Source organism: Asparagus officinalis, chromosome 5 (genome assembly GCF_001876935.1).
Source record: "Asparagus officinalis chromosome 5, Aspof.V1, whole genome shotgun sequence".
In the NCBI taxonomy this organism is placed as follows: domain Eukaryota; kingdom Viridiplantae; phylum Streptophyta; class Magnoliopsida; order Asparagales; family Asparagaceae; genus Asparagus; species Asparagus officinalis.
This window is the reverse complement of record NC_033798.1, coordinates 79251817-79273021: the sequence shown is the minus strand read 5'-3', so window position 1 is coordinate 79273021 and position 21205 is coordinate 79251817. Positions and strand designations below refer to the sequence as shown.

The window sequence follows — 21205 nt, the reverse complement described above, 5'->3', positions numbered from 1 at the left end:
TATTCTAAGAATATATATTTACATAAGAGATTCTTCGCGCGAACTTCCCTTACAATGGAATTTCCACCCAGCATTTGCAAAAGATGGTGTGAAATTATGATTAGTTATTGACGAGTGGTTATCTTTAAGGAATTTACAATTAAAATTCTCCAGAATTCCGTCAATGTGAGGAAACGTGTTAGGACCTACATAATACCTACTTGGGTAGTATCAGGAGCATTTAGTATATACCAGTTGGAGGATACTAAAATAAGAAGAGTTCTTACTCTCGTATACTTGTCGGATGTGTGAGAAGGCAGCAGTATTATACTTATTATAATTGTCGGAGTCTTTCATTCGGATCAACTGAGCCGATATAAGACGCTTCAACCGAAAGGTTTGAATGCCTATTCTTTGAGAGGCCAAAACAATCCTTGGTGGGAATGGAGTCCTCCTGTGGTAACGCACAGTATTTTTGGACACGATAGTTATGCAGCTTCCTTCCTGAATTTTACGACAGGTGGCTAGTTAATCTTGTTATTTTTCAAGGAGAGACTCGAGATGGTCTGGAAGTCTTCGCCTTGAAGAGTACTCTCTTTTGGAGTTCTTCAGTCCGAAGTCTTTTGCTTGCGCTTCGGATTGTGTTGGACGTTTGATTAGTACCAACAGCAGCTGGGTGCCTTGCCCTTACACGGGAAGGCAAAGTTTTCGAGTTCGCGAGGATTGGCCGATCGGTTTGGCTCCTCTCGGCTTCTTCCTTCGGAGAGCGTTCGGCGCCGCTCTCCGCGCGGTCTTCAACTCGTTTCCAAGTGTTGGACGGGTGCGACTCCCATACTTCTAATATCTCAATAATATGGTTGTTATGAATGTTTGAAGGCATTGAAGTCCTCGTGATGGATCTTCGGCAGTTCATTGCTTTATTCCGGAACGCGCGTTGACGAAGTCTTGTCGACTGTCTCGTCATCTTTTTGTTTCTCATCGAAAAGTGTCCTGATTGATACTCGTTCATCGTGCGTCAAAGAACTGCGCGAGGAATGAGCTCTCCATATCGTCGTTGTTAATACTTCCGGGTTTGAGACAGGCGGTACCAATCAAAGCGGGCCCCGCGAAGAGGTGCCACAGAATGACCGAAACCATCAAGGCTTATTGCGGAGATTCATTACCCAAGTTGGGATACTTGAAGTAGATCAGATGTTGAGTGGGTGAACCCTTCCGTTCAAACGGCGTGAGTATATACAGGGTTGAATTCGCCGGATACATTGATCGAATCCATTTTCTTGGATAGGGAATCGGGAATGCCGGTCCTATTTTACCTCTCGAGCAGATCAAATTTAGAGCGTTTGATTTTTGCTCTCGAGATCTTTCATTTTTCATCATCACGTGTCGGACCTCGGACGATTATGAAAGAGGAATAACATGGCCCACCCCCAGCATGTTTATGTCTTTAGTTGGGCCACCCAGCGTTGTATATTCTTATGGGGCCACCCCAGATTTTGGTCAACGAGGGGTTAGTCATGCATTGGAGGGTTCATCCACATCTGAATCGCTACCTACTTGCAGTTAGCAGCGTTGCGACGGCTGGATCGGCCCTGTTGATTGGAAAGAGATCGAATCTGTCCGTCGTGCTTGTCCCTTTCATCCGCTGCATAGCCATTTTATTTCGAATTTAATTGCGCTTGCTTCTGCCTTCACTAGAGCATCCTAACCATTTTAGTTGCTCATTTCGCGTTTAATCATAACCACTTCGCGGGGATTGCCGCGGGCGCCTAGATTACTCACGTATTGTTAGAAGCGACTGCCCCCCAGAGTTAGCATCGATGTTTCATGCGTCGAGGATAACCCTCTACTGCCATTCTTTTGGTAGTCCTGCGTCTAGTGGTCCCTGATCGCAACCGGGTTAGACCGATGAAGATATAAGCGGGTCAGAGCTAGAAGGGGTCGAATGCGCCTATTCCCTTATAACCATATGTGATGCGTAACCTTGGGGGTTAGTCACTCTGAACGACGAATCGTTTCTATGGAGGCGCGTTTAGATTTACGACTTTCTTTCGTTGGAGATCCTCTGCAAATACGAGATCTTTGCGGAGCCGGTCTTGGGGCAGCTACACGCTGAATAATACTGCCCTTGATAGATTCGCCGCACGCGGCAATGCAGATTTTAGTTCTCGGGTTTCTTTTCCGAGACTTAGTTCATACCCCAGCCCGATTAGTACAACTCATTCGATCAGATGACACGGAGGAACCTATCGTGGTGTTGACATGACTCCCCTGGATATAACGTATCATCGTCCAGATTGAATACGTTTCTTTCCAGGGGATTTGTCGTATTTATTAGCATTCTTAAGAGTCACGTGTTATAGACTTACTTTTGTGAGGCAGATCTCACCAGGCTCTTGGCTTTTGCAGATAAAAACACCCCAGTGCGGTAGAATTGGAGTTTTCCCTTTAACGAGGGCGTGTGCGACCCCGGGCTCGATTGAAATCGTCGGGGATTCAGTCACGCCGACCCAAGCATTCTTTCGATCAGACACTTTAGCCTCGATCTCGTGCAAGGACCCAGGCCCGTATCGACAATCCTCACCTTGAAATGGGACAAGTCCACACTGTCCTGCGTGTCGTCGGAGGTGCGGAACTCACAGGGATCGACGAGAATATGGTGTAGAATCATCTTCTGCCTTGACTCTCGGCGGCAGGGTAGATTTAAGTGACCGACGGGTGAGTGGTCGGATCTCAAGTGACCTAAAAAAGGTGGATTTGGCATAGATTGGCGGTCGATAACCAAGTGACCGCCAAAGTGGAGGCTCGGATTTATACCCGCAAAAAAGTGACCGCGATTTGGGAGGGTCGGATTTGGTGCGACCTGGTAGATTGCGGGTTTGAGTGACTGACGATTGGCGGCGTGGATTTTTGGTGACTGCAGCATTGCGAGGTCGCGATTTATGGTGACTGCAGATTTGGGCGGTCGGATTTGGGTGACCTGGCCAGTATTGCGCGGGATACGGATTTGAGTGACCTTCGCGCGGGTCGGATTTTGAGTGACGCAGTGATTGAGTGACCGCATTATCTTTCTGGCCGCCGTTTGGACTGCACAACAATTGCAGCCTCTGCACATCTTTTGCACCTCTGTGCAAGGAATTCGCCCGGCGCGCATAGCAGTACGCAGACATTTCTTGATCACTCTTAAGCAGTTGAACGGGTCGTTATATATAATTTGTGATTTGGAGGGAAGGGATTTGTCCGTTGTGGGCGCGCTTGACGTTGACTTAATTTCTAAATATACGGATCCCGTTCAATTGACTCCAAGGCTCTAGTGCGAGTTGGCGCGTCCAAACGTTGGACTGCTTTGGACGAGTGTCTCTTGATAAAAATAGGCGCGCCTTCTGTACTCACTATCATATTGGGTTATGATCTGCAGACCGGCATATGGAGGCCGGAATGGGCTTGTAGTTAGCAGCCGCACACACCAGGGGGCGTTGATCTTCCTTTGCTGGCGAGAGGCGGAGGATCTGGAGATGGAGGACGACAGATATTCTCTCGTCATTTACTTTGTAACATCCGTACGTCGACCTCTTCTTCAACGTTGGTATGGGTTGCGACACGCGAGCTCCGGCAAGCGAAGCCTGTTGGCTGCCCAATAAACGCCATAGGTCGACCAGGTTTGTTTGCGGCACGCAATTGTTGCTATCTGGAGCGCCATTCATTACAGTTTGTGGAGAGTGAAAACAAAAAAAATATTATAATTGTCTTTTTATAACTTTACATCATATGAAACAAAAGTATACAATCTCGTCAATAAACGCAGAGATCGTTTATCGGTCTTGCGTGGGATTCTTGCCTGTGCTAGGACCGCTTTGATCTGGATCGGTTGATGGAAATCGGCAGAGCATCGCTTCGGATTATAATATAAATTCGACCAAAGCGAATCAGGGCTCTTCTCGAGATTAAGACCAAGCTAAATAATATTATACTTACGCGACTAGGATAGTCGCGGACTCTCGAACTCTCCTTCTTTAGGCGAAGAATCCAAGTTGTCATTAAAATTCGTGCACAATCCTGTTTATCAATCGCCTCGCTGAAGGATTATAAATAGGCTAGCGTTATTTGTGAGAACAAGTGATTTGGCCTTATCTTCAGTTCGCAACAGCCCCTAACACGTTTGGTGATGAATTATCACGGTAGTGGGAACTCTGGAACTGAAATATAATCTTGAGAGAACGTTAAAACCGTACGAAATAACCATCAGTGATGGTCAAACAGACGCGGCAGACTGGTCTGACCGGCGCTATTGCAGCGGGTCGGATGGATCCGACCCGCGCCGCCGCGGGTCGGACTTGGCCGACCCGCGCGGGCGCGGGTCGACGCGGTCCGACCCGCGCGAACGCGGTGTTTCGAATCTTTGCTGAGCTCTGGTGTTTTCTGGTCTTTCCGGGACTTGTATTTTCTACCGTTTTGCGTAATTGATCGTCTTGTTGACTTGTACGCTTCGTTGCGGAATTGACCGTCGAACGCGTGTTTGATTGACACACACGTGTTGATTGACGCGCGCGGGCTGATTGACGCGTGCGGTCCACTTGGCGTTTTCCATTGTGGTGGTTCGTTGTCATGTCATCAACAGTTTGCCGATTCGCTTTATGCGCTTGTTGGCGTCAGATAATCCTCTTAGACTCGGATAACGATGTTCGTCGTTTTCTCTTTGTCTTGAGCTGTGTGCGGGCACTCATAGGCATTTTTAGACGCCTACAATGAGTACCCGTATCCTCCGCATCACCATCATGCTCGCATGGCATCACCTCAGTCGGTACTCTAATGGATACTGTACCATCTGGACTCTGTGGAGATGCATCAATCTCCACCACCTGCGAAATCTCCTCTGTCGGGTCGCTCTCCACCTGATGAGAGCTGAGAAGCTTCAAGATAGAAGCCCAACTGGATCCCAAAGCTTGTATCCCTTGACACCACGCTTGAATCCTACAAATATGGCCTTCCTAGCTCGAGGTTCTAACTTATCAGTTCTAACATGATAATATGCAGGGCAACCAAATACCTTGAGCTGGTCATAGTCATGTGCTGGCTTTCCCGACCACATCTCCATAGGGGTCTTCCCCTCAATCGCAGATGAAGGCAGCCTATTTATGAGGTGGCTCGCATATGTAAGTGCCTCAGCCCAAAAGATCTTCTCCAAACCACTATGCGTCAATAAACATCGAATCTTCTCCAACAAAGACCGATTTAACCTCTCTGCCACCCCATTCTGTTGTGGTGTATGACTAACTGTGAAGTGCCTCTCTATGCCCTCGTCTCGACATAGCTGCTGAAAGGGGTCAGAAGTATACTCACCACCGTTGTCGGATCGCAACGTCTTGATCTTTCTTCCAGTCTGCAGTTCCAATCTCTTCTTCCACTCCATAAACAAATCTAGGACTTCACTCTTATGCTTCATGGTGTACACCCAACATCACCTAGAATAGTCATCAACGAACGTGACGAACCAATGTCGATCACCAAGTGATGCCGTCTTGGTAGGACCCCAAACATATGTGTGCACGTAGTCCAAGATACCCCTCGTCCTATGAATGGCCGTCCCGAACTTCACCTTCGTCTTCTTGCCAAGAACACAGTGCTCACAGAATTCCACTTTACCACTCTTGGCTCCTTTCAATAGCCCCTGCTTACACAAATCCTGTAGTGACTTTTTACCTGTGTGCCCCAACCTATAGTGCTAAAGTCTGCTCATGTCCGCTTCTGAAATAGCCGAAGCAACCTGGCCAATCTTGGTGCTTCCCTTCAGATAATACAAATTCTGATTGCGGACTCCCTTCATCACCACCAATGATCCCTTAGTAACCTTTGCTACAGCGTTTTCGAAAGTCACTTTGAATCCCTTCGCCTCCAAAGCTCCAACTGAGATAAGATTTTTCTTCAGTTGAGGAACAAATCTCACATCTTTCAACTCACGGACTACTCCATCGTGCATCCTAATCCGCACGGTACCTATCCCACAAACACCACAGGATTGATCAGTTCCCATGATAACAACACCCCCGCCGACTTTCTCAAAAGATGCAAACCAGTGTCGTCTAGGGGTCACATGATAAGTAGCGCCGGAATCAAGCATCCAATCTGATGCATCCACATGGTTCACCTCCAGAGTAATCAGTAGAAAAAAGCACGAATCATCGGAATCATCGCCTTTTGCAACGTTCACCTCATTGGCCTTCGAGCCCTTTTTCTTGCCATTCTCTTTTTCCTTGAGCTTCGGGCAGTCTCTCTTCCAATATCCCTGCTCCTTACAGAATGCACATTGGTTCTTTGCTAATTGGTGGTGGCCTCTTGACTTTGACCTGATCCTATTGTCACCTCTCGGATATGGGCTTCTACCTCTCGTCGACAAGGCCTCTCCTGAAGTACTAACGCGGGAAGTCTCCTTGTCCTTCCTTCTCAAATCATCGTTTGTCAAAGCGTTAGTTACTTCACTATAGCTGATAGAAGATCTCCCATTCAGCAACGTAAGCACGAATGTATCATACTCCTCATCCGGTAAGGAGCCCACAAGAATAATAGCCTTGTACTCATCCGTGATCTTCTCATCCACGTTCGCCAAGTCCGACAATAACTTAGTGTAGTTGTTCACATGAGCCACAAGCGAGGTGCCTCAGGACATCTGGAATCTGAATAACCTACGCAACAAATGCAATCTGTTCTCAACACTCTTCGTAAGATACTTATTGTTGAAAATTTCCCACATCTTCATCGCAGACGTCACCCCAATCACATCATATTTTAGCTCCTGTTCCAAACAGGACCTGATTACCCCATAAGCGTTTCTATTCATTTTTTCCCATACAGCCTCTTCATATTTAGGTGACCTCACATCGACCATGATGGTCTCCTCCAAATTTTGAGCATTGAGCGCATCCTGTACGTCGCTCATCCACAAACCAAAATTGATTTTGTCGTCATATTTCACTACACTAATCTTAGTGTTCTGAAAACCCACTTGAACTGTACCCGTCAACTTGCTGCTTTCACCAACTTCTTCACCCATAATCACAAACTCCAAATTGTAAAGAAAGATTCAAACTTTATAGAATTTAGAAGTTACCCAACTGAACCCTAGATTGGATTCCAATAGAACTCCTAACCACACGAGGAAAGCGAGATCTTCAACGACAACTTCAAACCCTAACTCCACCAAATCCTAGAACTTCAAGAACCAAGCTTCCAACTGAATCTTCCTCCACCTAATCAAAAACCCTAGATCTGAAATCTGATCTCTGATACCAATTGTTACGCGCCGTGCGGAAGCGTGCTTGACAACCAAACGAGTCGGTGAGTGATGAGAGAAGAAAACCAAACCAAATCACGAGTGCAATTCACCAAAATACGACACAAATCAAACCAAACACAAGGATTTACGTGGTTCGGCAATTGCCTACATCCACGGGGAGAGGATGGAGATATTTCACTATATGGAGGAGAAATATAACGGGTTATAACTCACAAAATCACTCAAATATAACCCTAACCAAAGCCCTCAACTCCCTCACAATATCTCCCTCTCAAAATGCTCAAAACAATGCTAATTCTCTCCTTTTCTCTCCTTTTGAAACCCTAAAAACGTGGTCCTATTTATAATAAAACACAATCTTAAACAAAGGAGGATTCCCAAACAAAAGAGGATTCTAAAAACGAGTCTGCCACACCAGGGTGTGGCGCAGACCACACCCATGACAGACAGGGCAGATTCTTCCATACCAGGGTGTGGTGCAGACCACACCTATGGCAGACATGGCAGATTCTGTCACACCCATGACAGACATCACACCGGGGTATGGTAAAGTCTATTTTTAATTTTTCTTCACGTTTTTTATAATTTCTTCGCCGTTTTCACATTGGATTGGTCGTCAAGCTTCAGGACAATAAAACTAGCTTTTCATGATATGCATGCGACTGGTACAATAACACCATTTCCATTCATTTTTCTGAAAATCCAGCATCTAAATGTTTTATATGTTGTGAATCTTAGCTGTTTAGACAATAACGAAAATCAGTTTAAACAATTTGATAATTAACAGATAATAAGACGAGATGCGAGTTGGGTTGCATGCCGTGATTTGTTATGGCTTACCCTCGCCCTCGATTGATCGTAGACATGCCCGTAGGAGAAGCCTTTAGTTAAGTGATCTGCGAAGATTTTGTCGTCTATTCTTACGAAATTAAGGCTAGTATATGCATGTTTCAGTTCTTATAGATCTTTAGAGGGATTTATGGGCGACTTTGCAAGGTGTGCGTATTCTATCGGTTGCATGACGATTTTTGATTTGCTCTTGATGCATTTGGGCAATGTCGCTGAGTCGGCTGCGCAGTCACTAGAGTGAGTGAGAAGATGGTGTATTGTTTTGGCATTAGTGGAGTTCGTTATTAAATCTTCACCATTCAGCTCTATACAGTATTATAAGAGCTATCATTGTTGATACTCCATTGTACTTCTAGACTTACAGGTTTGTTATAGATTTGCCCAGAACAGCTCCGTGCCTCGCTTAAAAGGAACACAATATGCTGCTGTGTGAGGTTTTACAGTCTACTGAGTTCATCTTAATCCAATTTGTCATCTGGATAAAGTCTTGCTAGTTAAGATTGGATAACCTTTATAGTGTAAACCCATATATAGTTCCTTTTAGGTATCTCAAACTCTTTCCTTAGAGCTCCCAGTTATCTTAGTCAGGATTTTGATGTATATCTACTAAGTCTATTTACTGGCATAAGCAATGTCAGTCAGGGGGGGGGGGGGGGGGGGGGGGGGTATATGTCTTGTTAGGAATCTTAGTGATGCCATTATTTGTGGCATATTCTTTGTAATTGAGGATGACGTGTATTTTGTAGATGTACGTTAGATATATGGAGGGAAATAGGTTACCAGTTTGGATAAAGATTCGTAAGGATTTGCTCTATATAGGTGTGATTGTGTAACAACATACCATTCTCATCTTCATGATTTGTAGGTTATTAAAGATTAGGTCAGCTTGACTAAGATATTTCATGTCAAATTTTGTGATAAAAGTGTTTGATTCATATGACTGTATGTCAGTGAGACCAAAATAGAATGTCATGAAACATTATAGGCTTCATACACAATTGTTGTTTTTATCTATTTACTGATATACAACTCAATCGGTTGATAAATTACAAATCGCATAAGATAGTAATATTTGTTCATCAATTTCATACTTGTGTTTGGGCTTGTTTGGAGAATATAGGAATCTATAAGCTCTTCATATTTCTTTCTTGTCCAGAAGCTATTAAATTCCCCAGGTTTTTGGGGGATCCTTAAATTTCTTCATCATGAAAGTCTCGCATTTAATAAATGCGTTTTAACTCCATGTGATGATTATTAATTGTGAATGGATGCTAAGAGCTATGATGGACTCTAATGTCTTAATCCTAGCTGAGTGAGAATAGAATCATCAAAATAATCAAGTACAGACTTTGGGTATATCCTAGCTTACTAATCTGCTTATTATTGTATCTAATTGTTCCATTCGGTCTTAAGTTGTCTCTAAACACCCTTACATCCTATGGTTTACATTCCTGGAAGGAAATCAGTTATTCGCCAAGTATGATTTTGAACTATAGATTGTATCTGCATTATTATAGCTTCCTTCCAAAATGGCGGCATATACGTATTCAGCATCTTCAATGTTACTGGAGGTAATCTTCTAACAGTAAATGCATAGAAATTTCATGACCCGTTTTCTATTCTAGTTCTTTTACTTTCCTAGTGCCTAGCTCCTCTGGACTTTAAGTGCTAATGTGTTTAGGAATAGTTTCACTGTTGATTAGATCAGGTATCGAGTATTAGAGCTAGGGCCTGTGTTGTTTATTCTTGGTCTTGTAAAGGAAAATATTTTCAAAGTAATGTTCATCCCTAGCATCAATTATTTCAGCTTGTTGGTATCTCATATGTCAGAGTTGTTATTAAATCATTGATTAATCAGAACATAGCCCAATAAAATTCCATCTACAGGTTTAGGCCAATCTTCTTTTCTTTATTCAAGGTATTTGACTTTTTGTAACACCCCCACACTTTAGGTGATCTAATAGGGTTTCTATGCTTACACAATTGGTGTCAGGGTTTTTCAATTTCTTGAATAGAATCATTTCAGTATATGACATGCAGTCATGAAGCTTCTCCCCATAAATTTTCTGGCACACCTAGAATTAATTAACATTGAGTACACAGTATCCTAGTGTTAATTCTTCTCTCAGCTACCCATTAGATTGAGGTGTATAAGGAGGCAGTTATTTCATAGAATATATCTCATTATCTTCAGCAGACGTGTTTTAATTCATTGAAGTGGATCACCACGCTCTATCGATCTTAGTATGTCATTTTCCCCTATCCAACTTTTATTTTCACTTCTGCTTTATATATTTCAATTGTTTATAATTCATCTTTAGTTTAATAAAGTGATTGAGGTGTATTGGAGAAGTTATTTCATGATAAATTCATTATCTTCGAGAATTGTTTTAATTCATAGAAGTGACTCACCACATCTATGCTGATCTTAGTATTTTAAATTTATACAACTGATTTTCACTTCTTCCTTCATCATATTTTAAATTTGTTTATGCTCATCTTAGTCTTAATTAAGTAGAGTAACAATATTAGAGCAAATTCGTCTATAAAAGTTACAAATATTTGTTACCACCCTCTGTTGTTCTCCTGTAATCACATACATCACTATGAATGAGTTCTAATATCCAAATCTTATCAATAGCTTAAATGGTTTCTTAGGAATTGGCTCTACACATATTCACATTTTCATCATCTTTTATTATTAAGCTTTTGGGTAATTATTGAGACTGCATCAATCTTTTTAATTAATATAATTCACATGTCCTAGATCTGTGCCAAGTAGCGAAGGTATTAATATTCAAAGATTTGAATGCAAGAGCTGAGAATTCTTAACATTGCAGAATTTAAAAAGAACCATGACAGTAAGAAACCTTTTCCAACTGAGTTCAAACCCTTACGTTATTACAAACTTATTTGATTCAAAAACAACGTTTGTAGCTTTGTTGCACTAGATAACATCCGCTAATTAAATTTCTCGCTGAATGTCTGTACAGATGGACATCCTGGCAGTGATTCAAAGTCCTTTATCTAGAAGTTTAGCTTTAGTTTGATCTCCGACCTATTCCAGATAGCAGAGGAGCCACACTTATTATTTTCCCATTGTCACAGGCTCCTCTAACTTGAGACCTGATAGGTGAAAACAACAAGAATTGATTGAGATCGCAATATGAATATTTAGCTTCCAGTGTCAATTCCACAATCGATTTGCTTGAAGGATCAGTGTTTACTTCGGAGTGAAGAAGCACAGACCTGAAAGCCCAGCTCAGTGGACTGGGAAGTCACATGTTAGTACTTGTGACTGTATTAGTGGTGGAGGCGCCTGCCCTGTTCGCTAGGCTTGGGCTGGTTCAGTTTTCTTGAAAAAACAGTCCTTTGCAAGATGGTTGCGTTCTCCGCACAAACGAGCAGGCTCGACGTTCACTCTTTCCTTCTTTTTGAAAGTCTGAACATGGTTTGTATTTTGAGAAAAGATTTCTTCTTAAATTTATTATTTGATTTTGATGAAGGACGTTTCTTGTGCTTGTGGCGAAAGGGTTTGGATTTCAATATTGTTATACTTTGGGTTCTGCTTGGCGTTCAGTTTTGTCACATTATTTTTCTCCGCTGAATCTGATGTTGTTCTCAATTCTTAATGGAATTCAACACTGTTTCAGGGTAAAGATCTCTCTGGGCTATGCTAAGGTTTGGCCACAAATCTGTATCAGGACTCGCGGATGATTGTTATAAGACATGCTATCTCTGAAATGGTTTCATCTAGGATAGCATCCATTACTTTTTAATTGTGAACTATATGTTGCGAATTCATTGAATTTGCTCATCATTGCTAGTTTTAGAATGCTACCAATTTTTAAATTTGTTAACTTCAGAAGCTCTTAAATCTTTAATTCCCAATATGCTATAACATACTTTTTCTCTAGGGTTTCCCACAGACTTAGCATTAGTTGATAGGTGATATCTATATCATATGATCTATCAGATAAAGCTCCTAAGATTCTATGTAGACAATGATATTCTATCTCTGAGGTGTTTCTTGGATAGGATTAGGAATACTGTGAGGAAGATGAGGAAAGATTGCTAGTAACTGGTTCTAGCATGAGATGGGTTATCTGGTTCTAATGGCTGGTTATTAGGAGTGTAGGTTTGTTAACTCAAAATCTTCGTCATTTGGTTTTGCCACGACGAAAATATTCCCCATCAAACTTCTGCTGTTTTAGGCAGACATAACTTCACTTGCTACCATAATCTTGATGCATGATACGAATCTTTTTGTTATTACTAATGCAGGGGGCAGAAATATATAAAGCATCATTCAACAGAATAATCATGCATTGTAACATTTGTTTTTTAAGAATTGCAGACAACATTAACATAAAAACCAGAATGTTAATCATGTTACTATATTCTAAACAGCCACAAAATTATGTTTCCTTGGATTGTTTGTGAATCTTCAGCTGTCTTAGACATAACGAAAACTCAGTTTAAACCATTTGATATTAACGAGATAATCTACTTTTATAACGCAGATATAAGAAATATATCAAATGAAGTAATAGAGGTTAGAAATACTGCCTGATGTGCGAGGCGTGCAAGGACATGGTCCAGAAATAATTGCCCTCTCGTACAGGGGCTACCGCAAAGCTCCCGGAGAGTACAACTGACCCCGTCAGGCGACCTCTCTTCTCGTGCGTCGACAGAGCTCTAAGAGGCTTGCGGAATTCTTCGTAAACTTTCAGGAACCAGCAAATTGTAACAGTAATATTTGAAAGAGAAGAAGCGAGAAGGTGAAGAATAGAGTTGTTGCTTTTCGCTGTGTTAACTCTCGGATTTAGATCTTTTATAGGGAAAACAGCCGTTACTTATAACCCCTAATTAACACGGTTTAATCAGTTGAATTAAAATTAGCCGTTTATCAAAACATTTCCGTTACATAATTAATTCGCAATGTTTTCACGTTTTAATCACACTAATAAATATTTTTCGTTACTACAAAAATATGTTGCGGTTACAATAAATTATTTTATCTCATTTAATTGTTCAAAAATAGAAAATTATATTTTAATTATTTAGAAATAAAAAAATGTAGCTGATAAGGTCCGGCCCATTAAATTCCGGGATTAGCTGCATTCGTGTCCGCAGCGTCGTCACGTGCGCGCGCCACCGCGAACCCGAAGCCCGAGCCGGCCCGCCGCCGCAGCGGCGGGTGTTGTGGTTGGAGTCATAACTTTTGTTTCTTCTAGGCATAGGAGAGAAAGGGAAGGCTTAAAGGACTCTTTTTTCTATCCAGTTCCTATGTGGCCGTACTAAAACCTTTCCCTCTTTTCCTCTACAAAGTCAAGTTTTAAGTTATCTTTTATTATATAATTCCAACATTATATACCCATCATCAATTGCTGATAGTGAGGTATGTAACATCTAAGTGGTCATATTCGTCATGAAGTTACGTCCATAATCCACCAACCACTGAAGTATTGCTCTCACCACGTTGGGATCAACAACGTACGACTGACGTCACTACCAGCTACCCTGCTACAGCTTTCCAATTGGTTCCTGCCCCATTTGGAAAGTTAAGTCCTCCCATGCCTGTGGATTTAGACTTATCATCCTTTCCTGCGGTTGATGATTAGGGGTGCATCGTCCGTATACGGTTCCTATATGATACTTATCATATTCATATCTGTTTAGTCATTTCAAATATTGATACAGATACAGATATATCCGGTAAGAAAAATTCATATCCATATCCATTAAAATCGGATACGGATACGGATATACATGCGGATATAAAACAGATATGAGAAATATGGATACTATTGGAAAAAAAATATAGTTCATGTGGCACAAAAGAGTTTACTAACATGTTCATTATATCTGAAAAGCTAATATTTGACATTTTGATCATCAAAATTAACCTCAAATCCATAATTAAAGGATTAAAACTATCCTAACAGTATCATGATCCAGATATTTCGGATATGGATCCAGATATTTCACCACAAAACCATATCCGTCACCACATTCTATTGGTTACTGATTTAAGTAATCATATCTGTATCATAATGGATACAGTTACAGATATTTTATCGGATACAGATAAGCTTTAGCACCCCTATTATGATCCACTTCGGCTTTAGTTCTTTATTTAATTGGCAAGTCCGTGTCATTATTAGGCTTTCATCCTCTAACAGTAATGGTGAAAGATGTAATCAATTGACCCCACAAGTTTTTTGAATTGGTGTTTGTTCATATCTAGGCCAAATTTAATAGTGTTTTCCAAATTTGATCCAATCCAGTAGATGGCAAAAATGTAGGAAAAAAGAAGGAAAAACTAACAGTTATAGGCACAACACAAGTCAAATGAGCGTAATGTGTCAACTTGTGTGGTTCCAATCTTAAGCTACATATTACACTTAAACCAGTTAGGTGGCAAGCTGTGTTAGCCTTCTAACAAGTATTTCACTTATGATTGCCAGTTTCTGCCTTGTATTCTATGTTTGATGTATTTGTTGGTATATGGAAGAATCCAAACGGTTTTTTTCATCTAGGTTGCGCGGTTTTCTATTAATAGCTGAAGCTAGTAAGCAGTAAAGAGGAGGATGAAGCCAAAAGTTGTGAACGACTTGCCCCTATCAGGTGACGCGCTTTCAAGGCGCGTGGGGGCCACGAGCGTGGGAGAACGCAGAAGTGTTTCTCATGTTGGCGCGTGGGGGCCACACTCACGTGAAGAGATAAGGCGCGTGAGGAGATTTCTCCTTTGCACAAGGCAGGCCCACCCGATAGCTATGTACACCAGGCTATAAATATGGTTACTATTTTTCTCCTAGGGTTTGGTGCAAGTGTAGGGGAAAATCGCGGAGGCTTTTCGGCTGGTTTTTGGTGGTTGTCCTTTTGAGGGAGATATTTGTGTGAGATTTGAGAGCTTATTTGAGGGTTTAATTTGTGTGATTGTAAATCTTATTTGTATTCTCTCTCTCTAATAGTAGATCTCCCCCCTCCTTGCCCCGTGGACGTAGGCAACTTGCCAAACCACGTAAAATTCGTTGTCTTGCTGTGATTTGTAATAGCTTGTTTAGGTTCCCTCGACAAGTCAGTCATAGAACTGATGAGAGGAAGAGTGTATATCCTACTTTGTTAAGATATATCACTTTCGGTTCTTGTTTCCTTTGTGAAACAGAGATTTAGTTGAGATCTACTCTTTTGTTGTGCACCAGAGATGCTGTCGAAATTTTCGCTGCCACAACAAGTGGTATCAGAGCCCAAGTTTTGACTTGGGGCTTGTTCGAAGGATTCACTGAAGGATTCTTATTTGAAGAGATAGATCTACAATATGGGTGAAACAAGCGCATCAGGATCGTATCTTACGAAGGCGATACAGAGTCTGAGCATTAATAATACAAAGATTGATGTTTTGAAGTTCGACGATAAGATCAATTTTGGTTTGTAGAGATGCCAGGTGATGGATGCGTTGGACACACAGAATTTGGAGGAGACTCTTGAGTTACAAGAGAAACCTAATGATATAGAGGACAAGGTTTGGAAGGAGTTAAACAGTAGGGCTTGTGGAGTTATTCAGTCATGCTTGACGCCGGATCTTATTTATGATGTGATGAACGAGACATCGGCGAAGAAATTATAGGAAACACTCAATGAGAAATACCTTACCAAGAGCATTGAGAATCGTTTTCACTTGAAGAAAAGGTTTTACTAGTTTAAGATGAAGAGTGGAGTTTTTATTAGGGAGCATGTTAATAACTTCACAAAGCTGCTTTTAGATATGACCAATGTGGATATCATGATTGAGGATGAAAACAAAGCGATGCTACTTTTGTGTTCGTTGCCCGAGGATGATTATGATACTTTTGTTCTCACTATGATTAATGAAAGAACGACTGTTAATTACAAAGAGGTGACCTCAGCGTTGGTGAATTATGAGTTGAGGAAGAGTGTTGACGAATCCTCCTAGAAGGCATCGGGAGATGCATTAGCAGTTCAAGGCCGTGGTCCAAACCGTAGTAGGAGGTCGCAATTCATAGGTGCACACTTTGTAGTTCGTAAAAACCAGTGTGCTTTTTATAAAGAGAATAGATATTGGAAAGCCGAATGCCCAAAGTTAAATTGAGCCGGGAAGAATAAGTGAAAAGTTGTACAAGCTTCAGAGGTAAATGTTGTTAAGTCTAGTGGCAACTATTCAGATTTGGATTCTTCAGGCTATTCGTTATCTTCATTACCGTCAGTTTGTGTTACCAACTCTACAGAGTGGATGTTGGATTCGGGTGCTTCTTATCACATTTGCCCTATGAGGGATTGGTTCTCTAGCTTTCAGGATTTGGAAAGAGGGGATGTCATGCTCATGGGTAATGGATATGCATGCTCTATTAGTGGTATTGGTACCGTTCAGATTAGGATGTGTGATGAGGTGATTCGGGAGTTGGGTGAAGTGAGGTTCATTCCACAATTAAAGAAGAATATCATTTTACTTGGAGTTTTGGAGGCAGCAGTCTATAGGGTGACCTTAGTGGATGTACGTTTGAAAGTCACATTGGGGTCCATGATTATGATGAAGGGCGTTAGAAAGAGCAACTTGTATTATTTGCTTAGAAGCACAGTGATTGATAGAGAGCTGACGACTTCTTCGGATTTGGCTAGACTGTGACGCTGTTTGAGGCTAGGATATTTGGTTATTGGTATCGTGCATTGTTTGTTGAGGAGTGCTTTGACCTACAGTTTGAAGTCCTATGAACACATTGATATGAGCGAGAAGACCGAGGTGGAATTTGGTACTTCTATCCATCGATCGAGGGGTCTTCTAAGGGGTGTTCATTCAGGTATTTTGGAGCCATCCAATGGGGCATCATAGGGAGGTAATAGGTATATAGTTTTCTATGTTGGTGACTGTTCTAGGCATTTGTGGTTACAACCAAGTCCCGTTAGTGTGAAGTTCTAGAAGTCAACAACAGTTGGAGGAAGTGTATTGGCAGAAAGATAATCCGTTGTTCTTTTCTGCGTTTGTGCTAAGCTCATGGTAATTTGAGATACTTCATTGGAGAGGAAACAATGGGGCGACGAGATGAGATGATAGTTTTTATGGATCATTCCTTACTGGAGGATGATCGACGTTTGATGTCGAGCATTGATTTTAGTGTTTGGGCTTCGACATGTTTGGGTCATCTTAGTCATAGGTTACCGACTACTACGTGTAGAGATTTAGGATCTGGTGAACCTGCTTTAGATTTTGGGTTGTATCGGATGTTTGGTTGCCCAACATTTGGTCACATCGAGGATGTGAGATTTGATCCGATTGCACATTTAGAATTCAAAGGCTCGTTTGGTTGTCAGTTGGGAGACTCTGATTTTATTCTGAGCAGGTGTGTCATATTTGACTCTCAGCAGGTGGAGAGTGTTGATCAGATCGTTGGGATGCCCCAACGGTTGGAGGGTGATGCTACTTCACGTTGGGTGGAGATTACTCCACATACTCCAGATTATTCTGCATCGTTAGGGATTCCAGCTGAGGTGACACACTTTAGGGATCATTTGGATTTGGATGCAGATGATGAGTTGGTTTTTGATTCGAGTGTAGCTAGTGAACATAGTTTGGATTTGGATATGGCTATTGGTTCACCTCAAGTAGAGGTGTTTGGTTTGTTTTATTTTGGGGCCATTGAGAGAGCTATCAGCTGTAGATTTATTGGTAAAGAGTTAAGAACTCTTCTATTAGATTGAGGGCCTTTGGGGGCCATTTGGGCGAACTACGTGAAGACTTGATTCCTTGAACAAGAGGATACGTAGGCAGTCATTCATAATGCAACCGATTTGGTGAGTAGATACTGACGCTTGGAGAGTGTTCGTATTCTCATTTGGATCTCGACTTGTTGTGGATTGAGTCCGCTGTCGTGATTTTGGTTTACTTCGTACTGGACGCAACAAGTGAGACATTTGGTTTGGTTGATGTCGGCTCAGTTTTGGGAGAAACTTCACCGAGGTGGAGAGTTATGAATGAATTGCCCCTATCAGGTGACGCGCTTTCAAAGCGCGTGGGGGCCACGAGCGTGGGAGAACGCAGAAGGGTTTCTCATGTTGGCGCGTGGGGGTCACACACACATGAAGAGATAAGGTGCGTGAGGAGATTTCTCCTTTGCACAAGGCAGGCCCACTCGATAGCTATGTACACCAGGCTATAAATAGGGTTCCTGTTTTTCTCCTAGTGTTTGGTGCAAGTGCAGAGGGAAAAAATACGGTTGTCTCTTCTAGGGTTTCGTGCAAGGGCGTGTAGGGGAAAACCGCAGAGGCTTTTCGGCTGGTTTTTGGCAGCTGTCCTTTTGAGGGAGATATTTGTGTGAGATTTGATAGCTTGTTCGAGGGTTTAATTTGTGTGATTGTAAACCCTATTTGTATTCTCTCTCTAATAGTAAATCTCCCCTCTTCTTGTCCCGTGGACGTAGACAACTTGTCGAACTACATAAAATTCCTTGTCTTGCTGTGATTTGTAATAGCTTGTTTAGGTTCCCTCGATAAATCAGTCCTAGAACTGATGAGATGAAGAGTGTATATCCCATTTTATTGAGATATATCACTTTCGGTTCTTGTTTCCTTTGTGAAACATGGATTTAGTTAAAATCTACTCTCTTGTTGTGCACCAGATGTGCTGCCGAAATTTCTGCTGCGCACAACAAAAGCTACATACAGTCAGTGTCCAGGCTCAGAAAAATACAGATGTAGAAAGTCAGAGAGAGTGAGGGGTACCAGGATCAAGAAAGGAGAGAGAGTCGTTTTTTTCTTTTTCCTCTTTTCCTTTTCCTATTTCATCTCCAGTACAAGGGATTCCTTTGATAGTGCTTAGATGAGTCTTTAGTTTCTCTTTTAAATAGAAGGAGAAACTCATTGCTTGCAAGAAATTAATTATAGTTCTTGTGTGGCAGCCAGGCTTCACTTCCCTCACGTGGTGTTGGTCATGAGATCGTGGGACTTAGAAGGTCAAGCTTTTGAGGAAGCAATAGCTAGCTAGAGGAAAGAAAACCCATCAATGCTCGCTCCGCTAAATCTTATGCTGGAAGAGGAGAGCGAGAAGAAGAGATTGAGAAGTCAGCTGGATCCCTGGAAGACTCATTTTCATCCTGTAACAACAGATATCGGAGAAATAGGAGGAAAGCAAGAAGGAGATGAAGGGTGTCATCAGCATGAAAACCAAATTCGGGGCTCCATCTTACAGCAGGCACCGCTACCAAAGAAGCCATCAAGCATCTCCGGAAAGATCATCCCAGCCAACGGCGGGCACATTGTGCGGGCAACTGGCCGAAAAGACCGACACAGCAAGGTCTACACTGCCAAAGGTGTGAGAGATCGCAGAGTACGCTTATCCGCACACACCGCCATCCAGTTCTATGACGTGCAGGACCGTCTTGGCTATGACCGGCCTAGCAAGGCTGTTGACTGGCTCATCAAGAATGCCAAGGCTGCAATCGATCAGCTTGACGAACTTCCCCCTTGGCATCCAAACGCTACAACGTATTTCGAAGAACAACCTAATGCTGCTACTGCCCCTTTCCTTTCACCTTCACTTGACTCTGATGCCATCACCCAATTTAACCCTCAGAACCTCTTGTCTCGAGCTAGCAGCCAAGATCAAGATCTCCGTCTCTCGCTTCAGTCTTCACAGGGACAGACTCCTAATATCTTATCTGCTTCCGAGCACATGGGCTTTGATGTTAGCTCAGGGATACCGTGGAGTATGGGTGATAACAGTGATCGCAGTGGAGGTTTTGTGTTCAGTCCGCAAGAAGTGCTCGGCGATAGCCAACTCTATACTCACAGGGAACCCCTTCAGTCCAGTAATTCTCCTTCAATGTGCGCCTGGAATGCTCCAGTTGCTGCTGCAACCGGTCACCAGATGCATCACTCACTGTTTCGTCCTCTTTCGCCATCAGTTCAGGACATGGGTTTCGCATCTAGCAGCCGAGATTTCTCGGGGTTTCGCATCCCGCAGAGGATTGAGGGCAAAGAGGAGCATGACGCTAGGGCTGAAGACAAGCCAGAATCTGCGTCTGATTGTCACTACTGATGAGAAGAGGGACTGACAAACCCCAAATTAATCTTGTCAATGTTACCATCCTAATTGTGTTTGATGTTGTTTGGCTACTGTTACTGTTCTTGTGCTAGTAGAAACTGTCGCTTTTAGCTGTTATTTTTGTTGCCATGCATTTTAGCTATTTGTCAAAAGGAAAGGTAGTTACTATGATCGGGAAACGCATATGAGAGCCCATAGAATCTGACAATAATGTAATGCGACACTTGGCATGAAGACAGAAGTTGTGGTGAAAAAGGACTGGATTCTATGACTCGAAACGGGATGCTCTCCTTCCCATTTTATTGGGTATACGTGACTTGTGTTGTGCAGAGAAAAAGAATATATATTCAAGAAGAAAGTAGCTTTGATGTCTTTTTTTTTATTGATGCTTCTGTTTTCCAAGCAAACAATTCAAAAAGAGAATGAATAAAATACAATAAAATAAAAAGTATATGATTACACTAATTTATCCCATTACAAGATGCTGAGGTGAGGTTTTTTCCACTGGACAGTAGCAGCAGCCACTGTTGCCAGCCTCTTCGATTTTATTGGTTGATATTCTATGATTAATTTCAGTCTGCACTTTGCTTGCGTTAAAATGTCTTCTTGTAGGAAATCAGCATCATTCTTTTAGAGGTGATAGTGTTATAGATCTTTTCCTTTTGAGTGGATTCATGTTCTTTTTGTCATCAGCATTCATGCACGCGCACATAATTCTGCTCTTGTTGAGAGCCACACACTCACAAGCCAAAAGAGAAAAGCATAAAGCAAAAAAAAAAAAGTAAAGAAAAGTAATATTGCTTGTCAATTGATCAATTGTAGCTGTAAGATGATGATAAGCTCTCCATGATTTTCTTTGATAAATCATGCTAGTTATATCACTGGTAGTTTGTTGAAAATGTGGTCCTCCTGGGGAAAACTCCTACTCTCAACCCTTCATACATTTTAATGGGTTAAGTTAATATATTACCAAAATAAGACCCGTGAATAAAATAGGGGGAAAAATAATTGATAAAAGAATTCAATTT

General features: G+C 42.0%; 1 protein-coding gene across 1 annotated transcript; it reads left to right on the top strand.

The window, feature by feature from the left end:
- LOC109844046 (transcription factor TCP4-like) lies at positions 18844-20345 on the top strand. The gene has a single exon (XM_020413053.1). It carries the CDS (start codon positions 19137-19139, stop codon positions 20169-20171), a length of 1035 nt encoding a protein of 344 aa, XP_020268642.1. The 5' UTR covers positions 18844-19136; the 3' UTR covers positions 20172-20345.

Coding starts and splice junctions, on each gene's coding strand:
- LOC109844046 (XM_020413053.1), top strand. CDS start 19,137: ATGCTCGCTCCGCTAAATCTTATGCTGGAAGAGGAGAGCGAGAAGAAG.